At 45.1% G+C, this 22,474-nt stretch overlaps 1 protein-coding gene across 1 annotated transcript in view; it reads right to left on the reverse strand.

Annotated features, from left to right (window-relative positions):
• LOC124665097 (L-type lectin-domain containing receptor kinase IX.1-like) overlaps positions 1–4,463 on the reverse strand; it is a 14,901-nt gene extending 10,438 nt beyond the window's left edge. Inside the window, exons 1-2 of the mRNA XM_047202500.1 lie at positions 4,017–4,463; positions 3,240–3,541 (exon numbers count right to left, since the gene is read on the reverse strand). Of these exons, the coding sequence (XP_047058456.1) occupies positions 3,240–3,541; positions 4,017–4,463 (749 nt within the window). The remainder of the gene's footprint in view (positions 1–3,239; positions 3,542–4,016) is intronic.
• Positions 4,464–22,474: the final 18,011 nt, after the last annotated feature.

The following is a 22,474-nucleotide window of genomic DNA, read 5'->3' on the forward strand; positions in this document are numbered from 1 at the left end:
CGGATGGAATCATTTCCTCTGCTGGATTTGGGCAGATCCTGTGATAAAGTCCATTCCCTACGAGTCCCACTTCCATTCCGGAATTTGCAAGGGTTGCGGCGATCCTGCGGGTCGGCGATGTTCACGCCTTGACTCGGCCGACGGATGTCACACTTGGCAATGTAGCTTCCAATTTCTCTCTTCATTCCATGCCACCAGGATTGTTCCTTCAAATCCTGGTACATCTTGGTACCACCGCGGTGGATAGAATAAAGGGTATCATGGGCTTCTTGCGGAATGACTTGCTTCAACTGCGAGTCCGATGGTACGCACGGGCGCTCTTTGTACCAAAGAACTCCCTCTTCATCTATAGTGAATCTCGGTGCTTTCCCTGCGGATCTCTGGTTCTTGATTCCGTCAATGTCGGCATTTCCCTTACGGGCTTCCTTGATGCGTCCAATCGGGGTGGGCTGAAGTTCTATGCTTGGCTAGGAATCCTTCATCGACTAATTCCATTACGAAGCTTGCTCAAACTCTTGGTGTAGGCTAGGTTGTTCGGATGCTATCATGGAGTTTAAGCGACACGGCGGTCTACTCGGGGCATCTTGCCACTACATTGGCTTTGCCGGGGTGGTAATGGATTTCCATATCATAATCCTTGATCAACTCTAACCATCTCCTCTGCCTCATGTTTAGTTCTTTACTGGGTGAAAATGTATTTCGGGCTCTTGTGATCGAGAATAGATCTCGCATCGATTACCCATGAGGTAATGACGCCACACTTTCAAGGCTAGGACTACAGCTGCAAGTTCGAGGTCGTGGGTTGAATAGTTATGTTCATGCTTGCTTTAGTTGCGCGGGACAGGTATGATATCACTTTGCCTTCCTGCATCAACACACATCCAAGACCAATCTTGGACGCATCACGATAGACATCAAAGTGTTTGGTGATATCCGGCATGATTAGGATTGGGGACGTGGTCGATCCGGTTTTCAGTGTCTGGAAACTTTCCTCACACTTCTCCATCCATTCAAACCTCTTATCCTTCTTCAACAGTTGAGTCATTGGTCGGGCTATACTGGAAAATCCTTCAACAAACCTACGGTAGTATCCAGCCAATCCGACAAAGGCATGGACATCAGTTTGAGTGGTTGGGGCTATCCATTCTTTCACTGTTTTGATCTTGGCGGGATCTACGGCAATACCTCCTGCAGACAAGATATGTCCCGAGAATCCGACTTCTTTCGGCCAAAACTCACATTTGCTAAACTTAGCGTACAGCTGATGTTCCGCGGGGTATCTAGGACAGCTTCCGGGTGTTGCTCGTGCTCCTCTTCGGTTTTGGAATAGATGAGAATGTCATCGATGAAAACAACGACAAACTTATCCAAGAAGTTCATGAAAATCTTATTCATGAGGTTCATGAAGTAGGTCTGGGGCATTAGTTAATCCAAACGACATGACATTGTACTCATACAACCCATATCTGGTGGTTAAAGCAGTTTTGGGGATATCTGAGGCACGGATCTTTAGCTGATGATAGCCAGTCCTAAGATCAATCTTAGAGAACACAGTGGCACCGGTCAACTGATCAAATAGGTCTTCTAACTTTGGCAAGGGGTATTTGTTTTTGATGGTGACATCGTTAAGCTTACGATAGTCCGTACATAAATAGCCAGCACCGTCTTTCTTGTCCACAAATAAAGCGGGGATCTCCAAGGCGACGCACTTGGTCGGATCGAACCCTTGGCTAAAAGTTCATCCGAGTTGTTTCTTCAGCTCCACAAGTTACGCGGGGTTCATGCTATAGGCTCTGCGGGCTATAGGTCCTGTTCCAGGGATTAACTCAATGATAAACTCGATATCCCGATCCGGGGGCATACCGGGTAGACCTTCGGGAAACACATCGGGATATCGGCATACGACCCGATTTGATCCGAGTTGGCTTGGCTATACCTTGGTTGCGGGTAAATTTCCGGGGTAATCTTTCGGAGATGTGCTCTACTAGGATACCGGTGCTGCTGGTCATGGTGATGGCTTTCTTGGCACAGTCTATCAATCCATGGTGTTTTGCCATCCAGTCCATTCCTAGTACCACTTCCAAACCTTTGGTTCCCAAAATAATCAGGTTGGCATAGAAGTCTACTTCATGGATTTTGATGGGTACATTTTTGCAAAATTTTCTGGCTTTGGTGGTTGATCCGGAATTTGAACTATCATAACATGTTTCAAGGCGATAGGTTGAATTTTCTTGGTGGATGCAAAATCTTCGGTGACAAAGGAATGAGATGCTCCGGAATCAAACAACACTCGGCAAGTACTGAATTAACGAGAAAACATACCCGAGTACAACATCCGGTGCTTCCTGGGCTTCTTCAGCATTCATGTGGAATAGACGGCCACGGCGGTTATTGGGGTTGTTGGGGGCGAACTTTTTGCCGGTGGAGACACGGCGTTGCTGCTGAGCAGGTGCGGCGGTGTTGCCTGCGAGCTTGGCGAGTCTCTTGGGACACTCGTTGGAGTAGTGCCCCACTACACCACACTCATAGCAAGTGATGGTGGCCTTGTCCTTGGTCGCAACGGGAATGGCGTTGCTCCCAGTCCTTGGGGCGGTGTTGGTGTTGTTGTTGGTGTTGGGGGCTCGCATTGGGGCGCGGTTGAAGTTGTTGGTGTGGTTCTGGTAGTTGTGGTTGTTGTTGTGGTGGCCTCCTGGCCTGGGGTTTCCTCCACTCCGGTTTTGATAACCCGGGCGTGAAGTACTGCATCGAGAGGTTTACTGTTGTTTACGGGAGTGAAACCTCCACTTGAGCTGGGGCGATACTTAGGGGCATTGCTTGGGCCCACTGCGGTGCATCATACGGCGTTTGCGGTTCTCATTGGCTTGGTTGAGTTTGCCTTCCATCTGGATGGCAGAGTCCACTAGGGCTTCCAGGTCGGCGAAGGGTATGTTGACAAGGACAGTCTGCATCTCATCATGCAGTCCGTTTAGGAATCTCTCCTGCCTCTTCTCAGTGGTGTCAGTCTCGTCGGGGGCGTACCTTGACAGGGTAGTAACCTGTCGCGGTATTCTACCACCGTCATCCTGCCTTGTTTGAGTTCACGGAACTCATCCCTCATCTTCTTGATCAGGCCTGGGGGCACATGGTACTTGCTGAACTTGAGCTTGAAATCTGCCCAAGTCATGACTTGACCTCCGTTCATGGCACGGGTGCTAGTCCACCAGGCTCTAGCTGGTCCGGCTAAGTAGTGCGTAGCAAACAGCACTTTCTCATTGGCTTCTACTCCAGCCACCTCAAGGTTGTTTTCCATGGTTTGCAGCCAGTCGTCTGCATCTAAAGGCTCTTCAGTCTTACTGAAAACAGGGGAGTTTGTGTTCTGGAAGTTCTTGAGTTTGGACCCAGGGTGATCATGGTTGCCATGGCCAAAGTTGTTGTTGGCCAGCTGCTGCAAGGCTTCTATGTTGGCTTGGCGTTCAGCTCGGTCAGTCTCCCTATCTGTCATCAGGGTCTGCAGCAGTTGCATCATTGCATCTGGGTTCGCATTGCGATTCGGGCGAGTCATCTGAACATGTAGACAGATTATGAGATAAGGGGGAAAAATTCTATGTCTTGTTTGGGTAGTTTCTGAAAAACCTTTAAAACTTGTAAAAAAAATTTGATGCTAACACACAACATTCATGCATCACAGATTACATGCTAACATAACCAGGGTTTTAAGAACCCTTTTCCTCCTTCTACGATACAAGGGACCGGATACATACTCATACCCAGGGTTTTAAGAACCCTTCATGCTACGATACAAAGGACGGGGTACAAGCCATTCCTACACAGGTGATCTAGTGCAACTACTCCTCAATATCAACGTCCACATCGATGGTGATGATCCCATCTTCTTCGGCCTCAAGGAACTCGTAGTCCTCCTCATCAGTGAACTCATCTTCCTCAAAGTCGTTGTCGTCACTCAGGAAGTCTTCTCCTCCCTGGATGTCTTCTCCATCTTCTTCCATCTCCTCGATCTGGTCCTGCTGGGTACGGACAGTTATCTCCAAGGTGCGTATCTTCTCGCGAAGACGGTTGATAGTGGCATCCTTCTTGGCGCGCTGTAGGCGGAGTGACCTGCGGTCCTTGGCGAGCATCCTAATGGCGTCGGCATGGTGAGCCAAAGCCATCTGGGCGCGGTGGGTGTGACCACGCGCCTGCTCCAGGTCCTTCCGGGTCTCATGAAGCATAAAATCCAGATGCTCCACATGAATCTTGAGCACCGGGTGCGAAGAGAGTGCCATGGGCTCTCCCATGGTGTCGTGTCTCGCAAAGTAGGCGAAGCGGGATCCCTGGAGTGCGGCGATGTTTTGTCCGCACACCCGGGCAAGTCCCTCCTGAAGGGCATGAGCCAGCCCGTCCACCCAGCTGTATGCCTTGAAGGAGAACAGGATCCTCTCAGAAATGGGAGGCTCCGGGCTTCCCTTCAAGTCAGCGGTGATCATCCACTTGCTGTTCCCCTTCGGGGGTGTTGTGGATCCGGACTCCGTGGAACTGGGGAGGTGGGCGTTCAAGCTTCTCAGACACCAGAAACAGGTCTCGCTCGAACACCAAACTTCCTCCGTTGCCCAGCTCGTAGGTCTCCGTCTGGACGTAAGGCTCCATCTGAAAGTGAAATGGATGAGTAAGTTAGAGAGGTGAACAAGGGTGGCAAATTTTTAGATGGATTTAAAAGGAGGTGCATGACTCATCATTTTTGAAAAGTTCTTCTTGAAGATAAGAACATGAGTAAGTTTTTCATAAATATTTACTTCATTTGTTTTATAAATTAGGGTTTTCAGAACGTCCATTCTAAACTAGGGTCTCCTAAGGTCAAACAATGGCTCTGATACCAACTTGTCAACACCCGGATTTTTAAGTCCGGATGCCTATTATGTCATACATCGCAATCCCAGGATATTGTTGTTGCGAGGCATAATAGTTAAGTATCACGATCATCATTCATTACAAACCATAAAGTCTTACAACTTGGAATCACATGATCCATATTACATAAATAGTTGATCTATTGATCAACGAACTGGTCAACGAACAAACACAAGTTCATAGCGGAAGCGTAAGATACAAGGACTCTATAGTCCACAGGCCAACGCTTGACGTCAGTAGACTCCTAGTTGTGGTAGACGTCCTGCTACTCTTCCTCCTCGTACTGCTGCTCCTCTTCATAGTCTGGCCATTTGAATAGCCAGGGACACAGCCGTGAGTACTTTAAGTACTCGCAAACTAATACTAGTGTAAGTGCTAGCATTTCTAGTAAAGGGGGTGCTAAGCTCTAGTTTCTTTGCATAAAGCCAATTTTAAGTTGCAAGTATTTACTCAATAGTTATTCAGGTGCTAACTAACTCAAGTGGGAACATTAGTGTCATTCCCACAACCTTGTTGTGATTCAAAACCCAAGTCACCATTCATCATCACATTTTCAAAATTCTAACACTGGAAACTGTATGGCCTTTTCAACTGTCCGTAACCGTGGACACGGCTATTCGAATAGGTTTACCCTCTGCAGAGGTTGCACACTTGTGCCACAACATTTGATTTCATCCGTCGGGATAACCCCGAATCATCGTAACACAGTACGCGATCATCAACCATAACCTTTCATTTACAAACTCTAGTATGAGCACCTCTCCCCATGAGCTTGACCTCCCAGTGATAACCAACTGTCATCCTGGGAACTGCACAGGGCTTGGCCGTACAATTCACCTTCAATTCACATCATTCATCAAAAACGGAGGCAGCCTCGGCATAACCCCTATGATGTGTGTTTAGAGGGAACCCATACTAAGGTACATAAACTTCTAGTTAAGCCCTTACCCATAATCAGGTATTGTGGGGGTACTTATGAATTGGAAAGGTATCGCATCCAAACCAATATTAGTTTATATCAAAAATCACTATCGTCTCTTGGTCATATTCACCTTCAAAAGTCATTTCATAAATTTCATCATCATCATTATTTCACCACACATGTTCCCATCTAGAGTAGTCATTTTTAATTTAGCACTAGCATCTAGATATGAGGGGTGCTAAGTATATTGCTTTGCTTCTCTTGTACTAATCTAACATTAACCCCATTGAATCATGAATCAAAAAGTACTTTGATAACCCAAAGCAATAAAGCTTGCAAATAAAACTTGTAATAAAACTTGGGATAGGCTTATGCTTCATAAGAACAGATGAGAGTGCCTTGTCCTTGGTAGGACTTTGCACTTGCAAGAATATTAGCTTGCCTTGGTAGTTCTCAAACTGTTCCTCCTCCTCTTCTGGGTAGCAACCTTCCTCTTCCGGGTATTCTCCGGTACTAGCGTCTAAATTGGAATACGAGGTATAATCACTCACTAGTTCAATGGCTATTCCAAACAACACATATAATCACACAAACTATTCTATGCACACAAGTAATCTAATTAGGGTGCATTGGTTGTGCTGTTTGAGGAAAAATAATTTCCTCTCATTACATATGTAAATGATAGTTTCCATAAAAGTTCTTGAGGAATAATTTCCTCTTGTTGAAATCTTCTTAAGATTTAATTTCTCAATAATCATTCATGAATTTGCTATTGACCTGAGTCCACCATTCATGATCATCAATTGAGAAAACAATTTAAATGAGGTAAACTACCTCATACCATTTAATAATACTACAAGTGATTTAAATCTCCAAGTAATTCATATAAGAGAGTTTGGTCCAGGGGTCCAAACATCACATGAACTTATTTGGGACAAGATTTAAATGAAGTATAACACCTCATATGATTTGCATAATATTTTAGGACAATATCACTTAGAGAAAATAGCCATATTGTCCCCTACTTAAGCTAGGGCATGATCATGCAAAGTGACCACACCATTTTATTGCATAATCAATTAGTGTAAGTCACATGTGAGCTATTAGAGTTGGAATTAACTTAATATCTATTTTATTTTATTTTTAATAATTATTTGAATAGGGAAAAGTCCCTGCCTTGTTATTTTTATCGAATTAATTTTACAACGAATCTGGTCATGAGACCAGTGGCATATTGTAGATATTTTTACTAGCTTTCCAACCATATAAAGTTTGTTAAATTTTGCCAAGCCAAACAAATTCTATGCAATTTCAAAGTTGGGTCCAGTGGGGAATTCAAACTAAATCATTTAAATTAAATTTGAATAAAAGGGCCGGCGGGAAAATCCTAACGGGCCAAAATGAATTAAAACAGCCCAAGCCAGCCCACCACGCGTCCACGCACGCGTGGGCTGCCTGGCAGGTGGGCTCCACTGGTCAGCGGCGGTGGCACGCCAAAACGGTACTGGCTAACGTGGGGCGTAGGATTAGATCCGCATCGGACGGCTCACGAGCATCGTCGTCGTCGACGAGATGCTGTGGCTTCTCCGGCGAGCCTAGGGGGTCGGAGAGCTCACCGTGGCTCCAGCGGCGGTGGGCAGTGTGCTTGACGAGGTTGTAGACGACGGCGCGTCGGCCGGTAGCGGTGGCGTCGCTCGGGGAGGTCGGGATCGTCGGCGATTGCACCAGGGCTTCCGCGGCTCCGATCGCTCAATTGAGCTTGCTCCGGCGACGGTTGAGGTGGCTAGTGTGGCGTTGAGAAGCAGGGATGAAAGGAGAAGGTGGCGATGTGCTCAATGGCGTCCAGGGAACGCCGTATTTATAGAGGGCGTGGGTGCTGCGGGGCAGTGGAGGTGGTGACATGCGCGCGGCTGCTCCGGCGGGCTAACGGGCTGGGCGACGACGCGGCGCTGTTCAGGACGTCAAGGCGGTGCTCCTGGTGGCGACAGCAGGGTCGGGGGTGGTCTGGTGGCGACGCATTGCTTCCATGTCTGCGGCGGCGTTCACGGGATCTGGTCGTCGTCTCCGGCGGCGGCGGTCCAGGGCAGCGTGTGTGAGCGTGTCGGGCGGCGTCGTGGTGGCGTGCTGATGCTCGACTCGCTCACAGGGGGTCCAGGGCATGCGTGTGGTGGCGTCGCGGCGCGTGTCCAGGGCGTGCCCGCGCGTCACTGTGCGACGTCCACGGCATGGCCGTGCCGATCTGGGCGCGCGATTGCCGGCGGCTGTCGTCGTCGGCCGTGGCTGTGGCGGTGCTAGGGCGTCGCAGGAGAGTGTGGTGGCGAGCCAGGGCGCCAGGGCCAGGAAGGAGGGTGAAGGAGAGGAGGGGGTGCTCGGCATGGCCGGCATGTGGCCGGCATGGCCATGCCATGCTTGCCATGCCTCTCCTCCTAGGGTTTCCATGCAGGGGTGAGGCAGTGAGGGGGCAGGGGAACATGTAGAGTAGGTTGGGTGTAGTTTTAGGTAGGGTAGATCACTATTTGCAATAGTTGAATGCTAAGTGTGAGATTGTTGATCTTAATAAAATGTTGCAACTTTGGAGGAGCATAGCTATTGATCTAAACATAATTTGGCATGGTGGTCTTGACAAAAAGTGTTCACCTTGATGTTGTCTTGGATGACATGCAAAGGGTTGAGAAAGTTTAGTTTGAAAATATTGAGATATGAGGGCCCAAAGTGGTGACCAGATTATAATGGGCAGATTTGACCATTATTCTATGTGAGCAAGATTTGCATTAAAAATCTATTTGATTTATTATTCTTTGATTCCAAAAGTGGTAATAAGTGTTTAGTAACATTATTCAACTAATGGTGAAGACCAAATTGGTCTAGGGTTAAAATTTAATAAAATGCCATAAGGCATATGTGAGGGTTTTAGGGTTTTTCTTTTATTTGCTTTCTTTCTCTTTTTGCTTTATTTATTTGGTGATCTTCTCATGATAAACTTAGGGTTTTAGAGCATAGCACAAACACATCTTACCACTCATCATGGCATATCACTCAAATGCACAAGTCCTGGACATGATACTATATGCAAAAAGAAAAGTTTTTGTTGGTTTGAATATTTGCTCTCTGGAATTCTTCTAATTTTCTTTTATTGAAATTTGGGATGTTACAATGCACACATCCCTTTATTAAAAAAAAGGTTCGGAGTAGTATTGTTTACAAATCATGCATCATCAAGGATTGATACAAGAATCAACCATCGAAAAAAAACGCCTCAGTATTAACTTATTGGCACAATAATGGTATTGTTGTATAATAAATCACAAAATGTGGAGGGGCCAAGGGGCTTCTAAAGATATTTACGGATTCATTTTTTCTTAGGTGTGTTTCTCACCGGGCGAATAGCTAATGTGGGACGCTTTTTGGTGGTATTAGACAAAACATGACATCGTTCGTAGCAATCCCTCTCGTGCAGCGATTCTCAGTTCCTAAATAGCCTAGATGCGACACAAGTGATTAAACGGGCTTAACGCTGTGGTGCGACGTTTTTTAAGAAAGTGTGAGGTTAGATTAAGACTGGTGGGTCCCACATTTTTCCCACGATATTGGACTAAACATTTAGCCTTCCCACATTGATCGATATTGCATGATAGTCATTACCGTAGAAGCTAGAAAAAATGTGATGATCAAATACAGATAAAAACATGAAGTTTGTTGCGTTGGGAAGTTCTTGGAAGTTGCATATAAGATGCATACAAAAATACTCAAATTAAAGGCATTCTCTATGGTTTCTAGACTACGCGGTGGATGACAACATCCCCTGTGTAATTAACATGGGGTGTGCATACATGTCTAATTTTTTAAGTTTATGTACCCAAGTAAAACATTGAAATCATTGTAACTACCGAAGAAAGAATTTGTATGCTAGACTCGATTGGAGGTATCTATATGTCCTTCTTCCGACTAATTTCCTCAGATCCAAGCAAACGAAAAATCAACACCGTCGAAAATGAGACCATCATAGCAATAATGATCATGTCGCCCGAAGCATGATGAAAGATGAATAGGGCGACCGCCAAGGAGATTATCACAACCCCGGTCTTGACCAGCATCAACATCGATGTCAACTGCATTTGTAGAACAAATATTATGCATGAATGAATGATAGCCAAACAAAACATGCCTATTGTTCAACCAGGTACGTACCATGGACTTTAGCCCTGCGCCGAGTGTGCTGATCCTTTCGCACGCTTCGAGCTCCGCTTGCCTCTTCTCTCCATCCCAGCACGTAATGCAAATTTCCATGTGTTGTGCATATGCAACATGTAATGGTCTGTTTGATAATGTTTGCCTGCTTCGCCATCTCTGCCTCTAGGGTATGGCAGGATGGGCACGATGTGATCATCACCGCCATTGCGTTCCTCTACGCCATGGCCATGATCCACCTAGTCCATTTCAGACAGTGGGAGGATGAGATGAAACAAGCGGAACTCGAGGCATGCAAAAGGATCAGCACACCCGTTACAGGGTTATATTCCATGGAGCCCTCATGATTAACCAATAAACATATTCTGCTTCGCTAGTTAATCAAGCATGTCATTAATTCGTGCATACTTGTTCTTTGAATGCAGTTGGCATCGATGCTGGTGTTGGTTGCGCCACCGGGATTGTAATAATCTCCTTGGAGGTTGCCCTCTCTGTCTTTCATCCTGATTGGCCTGACTTGGTCTTCATTGCTATCATGGTCTCCTCATCGGTGGCAGGGATGTTTTTTTAGCTTGGATCGGAGGAAAGTAGTCGGAAGAAGGGGCCAAGAGATAATTTTGAAGAGGCCTAGAATCAAGTCTAGTATGCAAAGCTCGCCTTCCGTTGGTAGTTGCAACGATTTTGATGTTTCATTTGGGTGAATAAACTTAGAAAATCAGACATGTACGAAAGCTCCCTTGTTGCAGAGGGTATCTTATCATGCATCACATAGTCAAGAAACCCTAGAGAATATCTGGTTTCAGTAAGTTGAGTATTTTGGCAAGTATCTTATATGGAACTTTAAAGAACTTCCAAATGCAAAAAAAAAAAAATCCACTTTCGATTTGTATTCCATCGATCATCACATTTTTTCCAGCTTGTACCGTAATGTGTATCATCCAATATCCGTGTGAGATATTTCAATTGTTTAGGCCGATGCAACATGAGATCAGTTATTTTGTTCCGTCAATGTGCATCTAACTAAACATACTTATCTCTTGTCTCTAGTTTTGTGCTGAAACATGAATTTGATGAAAGCAGTAGTAGGGAATAGCCTACCGCTCCCGTGTGTAATTTGACTACCAGTACATAATTAAGCCTCTCGTAACGGCTAATCCTAATCTATATTGAGTAATTACCATGCAGCCCTAATATAGATAGTGTGATTAAATTCTAATGTGAAAAGGCTGTACAAATATATCTTTAGAGGTAGAATATAAACATAAAAAACGGAAGTTCACTTTTCATCTCATGTCATGTGCTCCTTTTATCTAAAAAAACAAATTAAAAATATTAGAAACTAAGCACGAGATGGTTGCTAAATTAGAACTGGGCAACGAGTATTTTAGTTGCTCATGGCACTAAAGCTTGTCTTTTTTTTTTCTTCCCGGGCCACTGGATGAAAACAACTCATGTTTGAAACAGATTATTTATTCTTGGTCGATAATTAAGAAGGAAAAAAACATAAGTTACCGAAGGTAACACAAAGCAAAAGAAACAATATATAAAAAAGCCCCACTTGCACGCCATGATCTGTATTTTCTCTGCACCAAATTAAGTGACCATTTTTAAACGAGCAAACCTAGGAAAAAGCTGCGACACTTAATTTGGAATTGGAGGGGGCACACGGTCGTTACCAATTTTTGGTAGTGTCTATGTAACATGTTTATGGCCTAGAACAGATAAATACTTTCTGAACTTTAGAATTTCAGGAAAAAATAAGAATTTTACAATACGAGCTGGACCATGCCCGGAAAGAGCTTGATGAGCTTCATACCCGCGAGATGACAGAGGTGCAAGACCGGCTTCATGAGGAGCTCCAAGCTGAAAAGGATCTCCATGACTTGGAGAAAAGTCGCAACGATGCCCTTCAAGAAGTCCAGGTGACCCAGTCCAAGATCATCGCTGAGCTGGATGAGCAAGTCCGGAGTAAGCTTCTCCATCTCTTTTTGTTTTCTTATCCTCATGCCGGCTTATGCCTATACCGGAACTATTATCTGCTTGTCGCAGAAACCTTCCAAGAGTCCCAAGTACGAGCCCTTGAGGCTGTCAATAAGACCCGGAGCGGGGATCTGGTTTGCGATGCTGGTGGCTGGACCACTGAAGATCACCTGATGGCTCTTTCTTCCCGTGTATCTTACATGGATAAAGTTGGGAAGTTTCTGCCCAATGCCGCTATGCGTGCCTTTGCCAATCTTTGGCCCGGCGAAAAGGTTCCGGACCGTGTCGAGATCCTTGCCTCCCGTCTCATGGAGATTGGTCTCCGGCTTACTGAATGGCGGCGCTCAGCTGCGTGTTCTGAGGCAGACACCGCACTCAAATTCGTCTGCTCCTGGTACAAGGGTGTCGATCTTGATGCGCTGGCCACTCTCCGGCTTGGCGCTCCCACCACAACTGATCTGGTACTTGAAGAGAAGCGCTAGAGGCGATCCTACCAGTTCGCCCACTACGCTCCAGTCAGCAAGTTCATTCCAGCCCCGCCGGATGTCGAAGATGAAGAGAGAGAGAGGATAAAAAAAGCGGCTTCGAGGGCAGCCCACCCGGCGATAGCGAGGATGCAGTGGACGAAGACATTGTTGTCGAAGGTCCTCCTTCAAAGCCGGTTGGAGCCGCACCTGAAGATCCGGCTTCCTAGAGCCAGGCCCGAGGAAGCTCTTCATCCGGTAATCCAGATGTTGGTTCAGTTTGAAGATCAACTTATCTGCTACATCTCAAAAACTAATTCGTTAAATGTCAGGAATGCAGGGTTGGCGATGTAATATATACTTAAGTCCTTTAGGTTCGTTGCTACTTTAAACTATGCCGTTTGAGACATTTTAATTATCAGATACTCCGGGCTTAGTCCCTGAGTTTAACTTCATGTGTGCTTAGTTCTTTGACTTTGACTATGTCTACTGATGTCTACTCACGCTTCTATTCAGTGTTGGGCCTCCAAGAGCAGAGGTTTGTAGAACAGCAGCAAGTTTCCCTTAAGTGGATCACCCAAGGTTTATCGAACTCAGGGAGGTAGAGATCAAAGATATTACTCTCAAGCAACACTGCAATTAAGATACAAGAAGTCTCTTGTGTCCCCAACACACCTAATACACTTGTCAGATGTATAGGTGCACTAGTTCGGCGAAGAGATAGTGAAGAACAAAGTGACAAGCATAGGAAGATAAAACACGAGTAACTTCAAGATTCTCAACATAAAGAGGGGAAACTTAATATTATTAAGATGCATATAACCATGTTTTCCTCTCTCATAATAACTTTCAGTAGCATCATGAACAAACTCAACAATATAACTTTCACATGAAACATTCTTGTCATGAGCTACATGCATAAAATTATTACTCTCCACATAAGCATAGTCATTACTATTAATTGTAGTGGGAGTAAATTCAATAAAATAGCTATCATTATTCTCATCACCGTAATCATCATATATAGGAGGCATATTGTAATCATAATTAATATTCTCCTCAATAGTAGGTGGCCCGAAAATATGATAGTCATCATTGTAATCATCATATATAGGAGGTAAAGTATCACCAAAGTAAATTTTCTCCTCCATGCTTGGGGGACTAAAAATATCATGCTCATCAAAACCAGCTTCCCCAAGCTTAGAACTTTCTATATCATTATGGAAAGAAACATGGATAGTACTAATACTATGGCAATTATTAACATCATCATTTTCAGAATTAGTGTCCCAGAGATCTTCAATATCAAAAGTAGTGTGCTCTTCCAAATCATGATCACTAATATTGGTAAAGGGCATAGGAAGATCATTGTACTCAGATTTATTATCATAATAATCATTAGGAGCAACATACTTACGGTTACCTATCGTTATCTCATACACGCGGGGATATGCCGTTACCTCTTTCTTTTTATTCCCCCTCTTCTTCCTCTTCTTCGTTCCCTTCTTCTTCTTTTCCTTCTCCTCGTTCCCTTCTTTAGGAGGAAGAGGCATGAAGGGAGGCTTCTTCACATAACCTGATTTATTTCCAGAAACAATAGAAGAAACTTGGGAGGATTCCTCCTTTTCATTAATAAGTTTGAAACACACAGCGGTCCTATCATATTTTGGCAAAGTGTCATCTTCTAAAATATTTTGTATGTAAGTATTTGTGTGGCAATTATCAATGCAATAAGAAAGACACCCATGCAGGACACTATTAATATCAAGAGCACTCATATCCACCAAAGAAGTTTTTCTCAATAACTCTTCACACCCCAAAAATAAAGTAAGTTCATCATGCTTATTAGGAGTGATTTCATCATCACAATACAAATTTGCAGCACTCATAAGGTTCGAATTATCATTGGAGGAGCATTGAAAATTAAAATGACCCACTCTATGGCAAAGTTCGCAGATAAAAGGATAGAGGGCACAAAAATTTTCACCAAGATCATCTAGAGCCTTAGACCACTTTCTAGTTTTTTCATTCCTGTGATGGATACAATATTCTTCTTCAATTTTATTCTTTTCACAAGGTCTATGAACTCCACAAAAATTAACATGCTTATAGGAAATAGCATTTTCAGAAGTTTGAGCATGTTCATTGCAATCATTAATAACAGTTTCATCCTTCATGCAACTGTCTTTAAAAGGTTCATGATACTTATCAAAATTCTTCCTAGGCAATTCAAAATGAGAGGAAAAAGCTTTATAAAAATTTGCAACAACTTGAGAGTCCAGACCATAAGTAGCACTCATATTTCGAAATTTATTAGTATCCATAAAAGTTTCAATGCATTCATAATCATAATTTATACCTGACTCGCTACCTTTGTCGTTCTCCCATCTTTCAGTATTCCCCTGAATCCGATCAAGAAGGTCTCATTTAAACTCTTATTTGTTGCGTGTGAATGATCCAGAACAAGCAGTATCCAGCAAGGTTTTATCTTGAAAAGAAAGTCTTGCATAGAAATTATCAATTATGATATTAGCAGGAAGCTCATGAATGGGGCATTTGAGCATTAAAGACTTCAATCTCTCCCATGCTTGGGCAATACTCTCTCCATCATGAGGCCAGAAATTATATATGCGGTTTCGGTCTTTGTGAATTTCACTTGGAGGATAGAATTTAGAATAAAATAGAGACACAATATCCTTCCAATCAAGAGAATGCCCATCCTTCAGCAATTTATACTAATGCGCCGCTTTACCAGACAGCGACATAGAGAATATTTCTTCCTAACTTCATCCATAGAAATACCTGCACACTTGAATAAACCGCATAATTCATGTAAAAATAGTAAATGATCTCCAGGATGGACAATTCCATCCCCTTCATAGCGGTTATCCACAACAAGTTCAATAATTTTCATAGGTATCTTGAAAGTGATATTTTCATTAGGTGGATTTAAAATATCACAAGCATCGTTAGAGTTATCGCATATGGGAGATAAAATATTATCAGAGCTCAGGGAGGTAGAGGTCAAAGATATTCCTCTCAAGCAACCCTACAATTAAGATACAAGAAGTCTCTTGTGTCCCCAACACACCTAATACACTTGTCAGATGTATAGGTGCATTAGTTCGGCGAAGAGATAGTGAAATACAAGTAATATGGATGAATATGAGTGGTAATAACAATCTGAAATAAATATGGCAGCAAGCAAACATGTAACAGAACTTGTTGGAAACGGTGTTTCAATGCTTAGAAACAAGGCCTAGGGATCGTACTTTCACTAGTGGACACTCTCAACAATGATCACGTAATAAATAAATAACTTCTCCTCACTTGTGCTACTTTCAAACACTCTCTTGTTGGATAACAAACACCATTCATTGTGTAGGGCTACAAGAGCTCCCTCAAGCCGGAGTAAAAAGCTCCACAACATCCGGAGTTCATATTAAAGTAACCTCTAGAGTGCATAATAGACCGTTGCAATTTAGACCGAGTACTAACATAGCATACACACTGTCACCAATAGCTATGAAAGGGGGAATAGATCACATCAATACTATCATAGTAATAGTTAACTTCATAATCTACAAGAGATTACAATCATAACCTACGCCAAGTACTACATGATGCACACACTGTCACCTTTACATCATGGAGGAGGAATAGACTACTTTAATAACATCACTAGAGTAGCACATAGATTAATAGTGATACAAAGCTCATGATCACATAAAGATCACACCATGGGAGAGAGAGATGAACCACATAGCTACCGGTAGAGCCCTCAGCCTCGGGGAAAACTACTCCCTCCTCATCATGGGAGACAGCAACGACGATGAAGATGGCAGTGGTGTCGATGGAGATGACTCCGGGGGCAATTCCCCGTCCCGGCGGCGTGCCGGAACAGCGACTTCTGTCCCCCGAACTTGGCTTCGCGATGGCGGCGGCTGCGTAACTTTTCCCGTATCGTGGCTTGATGGTTTAGGGTTTTCGCGACGGAGAGGATATATAGGCGGAAGGGCGGCCTCGGAGGGGTCCCGAGGGGCCCACACCATAGGGGGCGCCCCCCCTTGGCCGCGCCGCCATGTGGGGTGGGCCCCCATGGGCCCCCCTCTGGCCCCTCTCCGTCTCCCTGTGTCCGTCTCGGCAAAATAAGAGGTATGGCTTTTGTTTCGTCCAATTCCGAGAATATTTCCTGTGTAAGATTTCTGGAACCAAAAACAGTAGAAAACAGGAACTGGCACTTCGGCATCTTGTTAGTAGGTTAGTTCCAGAAAATGCATAAAAATAATATAAAGTGTGAACAAAACATGTAGGTATTGTCATAAAACTAGCATGGAACATCAGAAATTATAGATACGTTGGAGACGTATCATCTACCATTTTAGGCGTTCGACGTAAGAGTTTCAAAGCCCTTTTGCTAATCATAAAATTTTTGAACTTAGAGAGAAAAATTCGAGTAAGCCGAAAATTTAATGAAAAACCGGTATAACCGGGTTAGTTAGACTTTATTCTGGATCGGTAGTTTTTCGTTCCCTTATTCGTTTTTCATGTGTTCAAGCTCCTTTGGATTTTCTTGCTTGCCATGAAGCCGGGTTGCGGACATCAGCTAAGTCGAAGATCCACCTTCGGTTTAAACACACTACTAAGCCGGTATATAAAATTTTAAACAAGCCAACCCACATAGACAAAAAAAATAAACATACAACATGCAAATACGATAAAGGCAGCCCCGAGTTTCATCCGGGATGCCGTCATTTTAATTCATAACGAATATTGAAAGGATGTAAGAACACCTTACATCATCTCTTCAGGAATAGAAATGACGGAGTAGAGCTACATTCCATGGGCGTTTGGTTTCCTCACCCGACTTATCTGCTACATCCTTCTTCTTTTCCTGTGCATCTATAAATATAATAAGCAACATTGTGCATAGCTTTTCTCACTATGAATGGTCCCTCCCATGGGGGTGCTAGCTTATGTTGTCATGCAGTGCGCCAGACGGAGTACGAGGTCTCCTTCCCGGAGTAGCCGAGGATTCACCTTCCGGATGTGATAGCGTCGCAGGTTTCGCTGGTAAATAGCTGATCTGGCGAGCGCCAATTCTCTTGCTTCTTCGAGTAGATCGACATCGTTTTCTCGGGGCTCTTTGACCGCATCATTTGTATATAGTTGCACACTCGTGGTGAGTCATGGATTATGTCGGTTGGAATGGCCGCTTATGCTCCGCATACCATGAAAAAATGGTGTGTATCTAGTTGATCGGTTTGGCGTGGTTCTGAGACTCCACAACACAGATGGTAATTCATCAAGCCAACATTCCGGAGTTTTCTCTAGAGACTCAATGAGCCGTGGTATTATTCCGGACAGCACCAGGGCGTTTGTCCTTTCCACTTGTCCATTTCTTTGGGGTGAGCGACTGATGCAATGTCAAGCCGATGTTTTTGTCCTCGCAGAACCGAGCGAATTCTCTGACAAACAAAGTTTGTACCATTTTCCGTGATGATGCTGTGCGGGTATCCATACCACAGGATGATGTCCTTCATGAACTTAACAGCTGTGTGTCTATCACACTTCTGGATTGGCTTAACTTCCACCCACTTGGTAAACTTATCCACCATGACCAACATATGGGTCATGTTTCCCCGTGCCGGCCGCAAAGTTCGAACCATATCCAAGCACCATACTACAAATGGCCAAGTTATTGGGATTGTCTTTAAGCCAGAGGCCGGAGTGTGAGTTTGCTTGATGTATCTCTAACACCCGTTGCACTTCCACATCATATCCTCCGAATGTTCCTACCCAGTGGGCCAATACACTAGTAGGAAACTAGCTATAGGTGGGATGTTATTATGTGGCGCACCAGTTTTGCGTGGGCCACATAATTTATTTCTGTGGCGCACCAGACAATGTGCGTCACTGAAATAGCGTACTTTTGTGGCGCACCTTCCTCATATGCGCCACATAAATAAGGTGGGGCCTCACCCCCAATCATTGGTTTCACTCTATCTATGGCGCACAGGACCACGTGCACCACAGAATTAAGACATTCTGTGGCGCACCAGCATGGGTGCGCCACAGAAATAAGACTTTCGGTGGCGTACATGAGATGGTGTGCCACATAAAATACACATTTCTGTGGTGCACATAAGGTCCATGCGCAATAAAATATTTTTTTGCTCCCCACGCAACTCCACCACCCCCCACCATCCCCGTGGATCTCCATTTTTAGCTCTGTAAAATATAAAATAAATAGATAGAAATTTCAAAAAAGAAAATCCTTCGAGGTGCCCATGTATTATGTCATCTAGTACCACTGAAAATTAACAAACATAAATTTTGACTTTTTTGCAAAATTGTGTTGCATAATCACCTGGGCTTGCCTGGTTAGACAATTTTTAGATTCTAAAAATTCTAAAAGATTAAAAAGATATGGCAAAGTCAAGATTTTTTGCTGCAAAAATAGAAAATTCGAAGAAAAAAAATCTGTTGCGCACCATGTGCCCATGCGCCACAGAAGTTTTGAGCCAAATTTTGAATTTCGGAGGTGCCATTCTCCTTCTCTTATCCTCCACTTCTTCTCCTCACTTCTCCTCCTTCTCCCTTTTTCTCCCTTCTCTTCTTTCTCCTCCCTTCTTCTCCCTCCCCCTCCTCCACCCACACCTAACAACCTCTTCCTACTTCGGCGACCACGTCCTCCTCCGGCGACCACCACCACCACCTTCTCGTCCTCCTCCTCCTCCGGTGACCACCACCACCTCCTCCCCCTCCACCACCACCACCTCCACCACCACCTCCTCCTCCACCACCACCACCTCCTCCTCCTCCACCCCAACCACCACCACCTCCTCCGTCCGACCTCCCACCCCACCCACCCCACCCACCCACCCACCTTCGGCGACCTTCCGGCTAAATTTCAAAAAAAAAATCGGCGGCCCTAGATCTAGATCTGGCCGCCATTTTGTTTTTGAAATTCAAAAAAAATTATGTGGAGCACCACCACCGGTGCGCCACATAAATAAGACTCTCTTTCTGTGGCGCACCTTGCCTGGTGCGCCACATAAATAAGACTTTTTGTGGCGCATGGGCAGGTGCACCACCGAATTCTTATTTTTGTGGCGAGAATTCTGTGGCGCACCAGCCCATGCACCACATAATATGGTTTTAGGTGCGCCACAGATGAGATTTTTGCTAATAGTGATAGAACCCATGCCGGAAAGCTTTTGCCACCAGGGCTCTTAATGAGGCATGGTGCCCGTATTCTCCTTGGTGGATTTCCCGGAATATTTCTGTCAAGGGTGCTCCCCGGCAATGCACACCATGATGGGCTTATGATTGACGGAATCCTGCAGGCTGACACGAGTCATCGAATACCAAACAAATGGGAAGAGAGATTTTACAGGTTCGGGGCCCTCGATGAGGTAAAACCCTTACTCCATGCTTGTCTGATCTTGATTATCGAATATATTGGGTTACAATGGGGCAGCCGATAGGTTGTGATGGTTGTCTCGTTGAGAGGCTAAGGTTCTAGGGTTCTAGCTCTTGGCTTGCGGTGAATCTACGTGTTGAAGTGTTGTATCGGCAGACCCTCTCCTGGCCTTTATATAGCAGGCCAGGTCCCGAGAGTTCTGTCCGGACTCGACTAGGTTACGAATAAATCTATTCTAATCATTCCTTGTACATCGCCTTCTTGCCTTGTTCATCAAGAATCCTTCTTCGGGTAAGTCTCTTTCGCCAGAACCGACGTATAGGTCCACCTTGGTTGTTCGGCAATCTTCATGGGCCCCTAGTTGGGCCGGAGGAGGTTGTCTAACGTTGGTTACCCGAAGGGTAATATCCACATCAGTAGCCCCCGAGTGACTGGCCGAAGTAAAGTTTCGGGCAGGGACTATAATTGCCTTCATCCAAATGTCCATAGCTGTCAAAAAGACTTGATCCTTCTTCATTATTTTGAAGTTAAAACTGCTTGATATCGGGTGCGCGTCCAGCGCTTCCGATGAGAGTAGCCCCCGTGTCTAGAGACGGGTACATGCAACCGTACGTAGACTCAAGTTGTACTACTCGAAGATTCCGATGCCGATGCTTTATGAATTGCCTTCATCATTTTGCATTCGCATAAACATTGAAATAGCACACATGGATATTGTTGCATGTTACACATTGCCATACAAGCTAAAGAAATGTGATGATCGAATACAAATCAAAATGGGAACTTTGTTACATTTGGGAAGTTCTTGGAAGTTCCATATAAGATGCATGCCAAAATTCTGAACTTAATAACATTCTCTAGTGTTTATGGACTATGTGATGCACGGCGGCAACATACCCTATATAAGAAGGGGTGTTGTTAAATATCAAATTTCTAAGTTCACGTACCGAAATAAGTCATCAAAATCATTGCAGCTAGCAAGGAAAGGCTTTGCATACTAGACTCGATTAGAGGCATCTGGTGGCCCCTTGTTCCGACTAATTTCCTCAGATCTAAGCAAACAAAACATCAACGCTGTCGAAAAAGAGACCGACATAGCAATTAAGGCCAGGTCAGGCCAAGCAGGGCGAAAGACAAAGACAACGACCGCCAACGAGATGATCACAACCCCGGTCACGACCAGCATCAACATCAATATCAACTGCATTCGTAGAACAATTATTATGCACGAATGAATGATTCCAGCCTGATTAACTAGGCAAATAAAATATGTCTATTGGTTAACTAGGCACGTACCATGGACTGTAGCCCTGCGTCGGGTGTGATCGTTCTGCACGCTTCGAGGTCCGCTTGCCTCTTCTCGCCGTCCCAGTGTCTGATAAGAACGAAGTGGATCATGACGTCATGCCGATCTTACCATACCGCGGAGGCCGAGATGGAGAACCAGACGAACATCGTCAGACAGACAATGACGCGCTGCGTGGAGCAATTGAGGAACGTACACATTCACATCAGCATACTCTAAGTAACTGTAGAACACATAAGTACAGACGCAAAATTGCGCGGTACGTACCAGGAAGACTTTTGTCGCAGTCGTCATGGAGGTATGCCTCCGCCGGTGAGGGCCGCCGTTTGGTGGTCTTCGACGTCGTTTGGCTGCTGCTCGGCAGCGCATGGTAGGGGGGCGTCGGTTGATTGGAGATCATGGTCGACATGGCGACACCTTGCTGCACGGACGGATGGGATGGAATCACCCTGTGTGGGAATCTGTACGTATATATGGAGATTATATATGTGTTGGATTTATGTTTGTCGTACCTGACTAGGAATCTATCTCTACTTGTAACCTATTGTATCTTTAAGTTAAAGTTACGCACGTTTGGGCAGTTCTGGCCGGATAAAAACGTGAACGTGCACACGAGAGCCCAGGTTGAGGCGTGGCTTCAAACCACCTCTACCTACGTATTTGATGTGCATGCGATTCATGTACGTCTTTTTTTTTTTTGAGCAACCGGCAGGAGCACTGCCTATTCATTAAGAAGAGGGAAATTTGGTCAGTTTATAAGGAAAACTGGCCGAAAACCGTACAACCCAAACTCCACACACCGGCCCCGAGGCCGCGCACCAAACGAGCCGACGACACTCTCACCCAAGCAAGAGGCATCACTCAAAACAGAAAGCTCTCGGAGCCGCCGCTCCGACGTCCACACCGGTCCCGAGACCGCGCACACTGGCGACAATCAGAAAAACAACCCAAAACACAACACACCGGCCCCGAGGCCGCGCACGCTACGAGCCGACGACACTTCAGCCCACGCAAGAAGGGACGACACTCAAAGACACAGATGTTTCGAAGCCGCCGCTCCGACGTCCACACCGGTCCCGAGACCGCGCACCCGCCTGGCCGGCGAAGCTGCTGCCACGCAAAGCAAACCAAAACTTGCCTAGCGGAGTACCAGACCTCCAAGACATCGCCCCCAAGGAGGAGACGACGATGACGCCGCCGATGCCCGCTCTAGCGAAAGCCAAAGCTCAGGTTTTCACCCGGAGAGTCTGAAACTTCACACGACGAGGGAGGTGAAGGAGCTCCTCGACAATGCCTCCAACGAG

Source organism: Lolium rigidum, chromosome 1 (genome assembly GCF_022539505.1).
Source record: "Lolium rigidum isolate FL_2022 chromosome 1, APGP_CSIRO_Lrig_0.1, whole genome shotgun sequence".
NCBI classification, from domain to species: Eukaryota; Viridiplantae; Streptophyta; class Magnoliopsida; order Poales; family Poaceae; genus Lolium; species Lolium rigidum.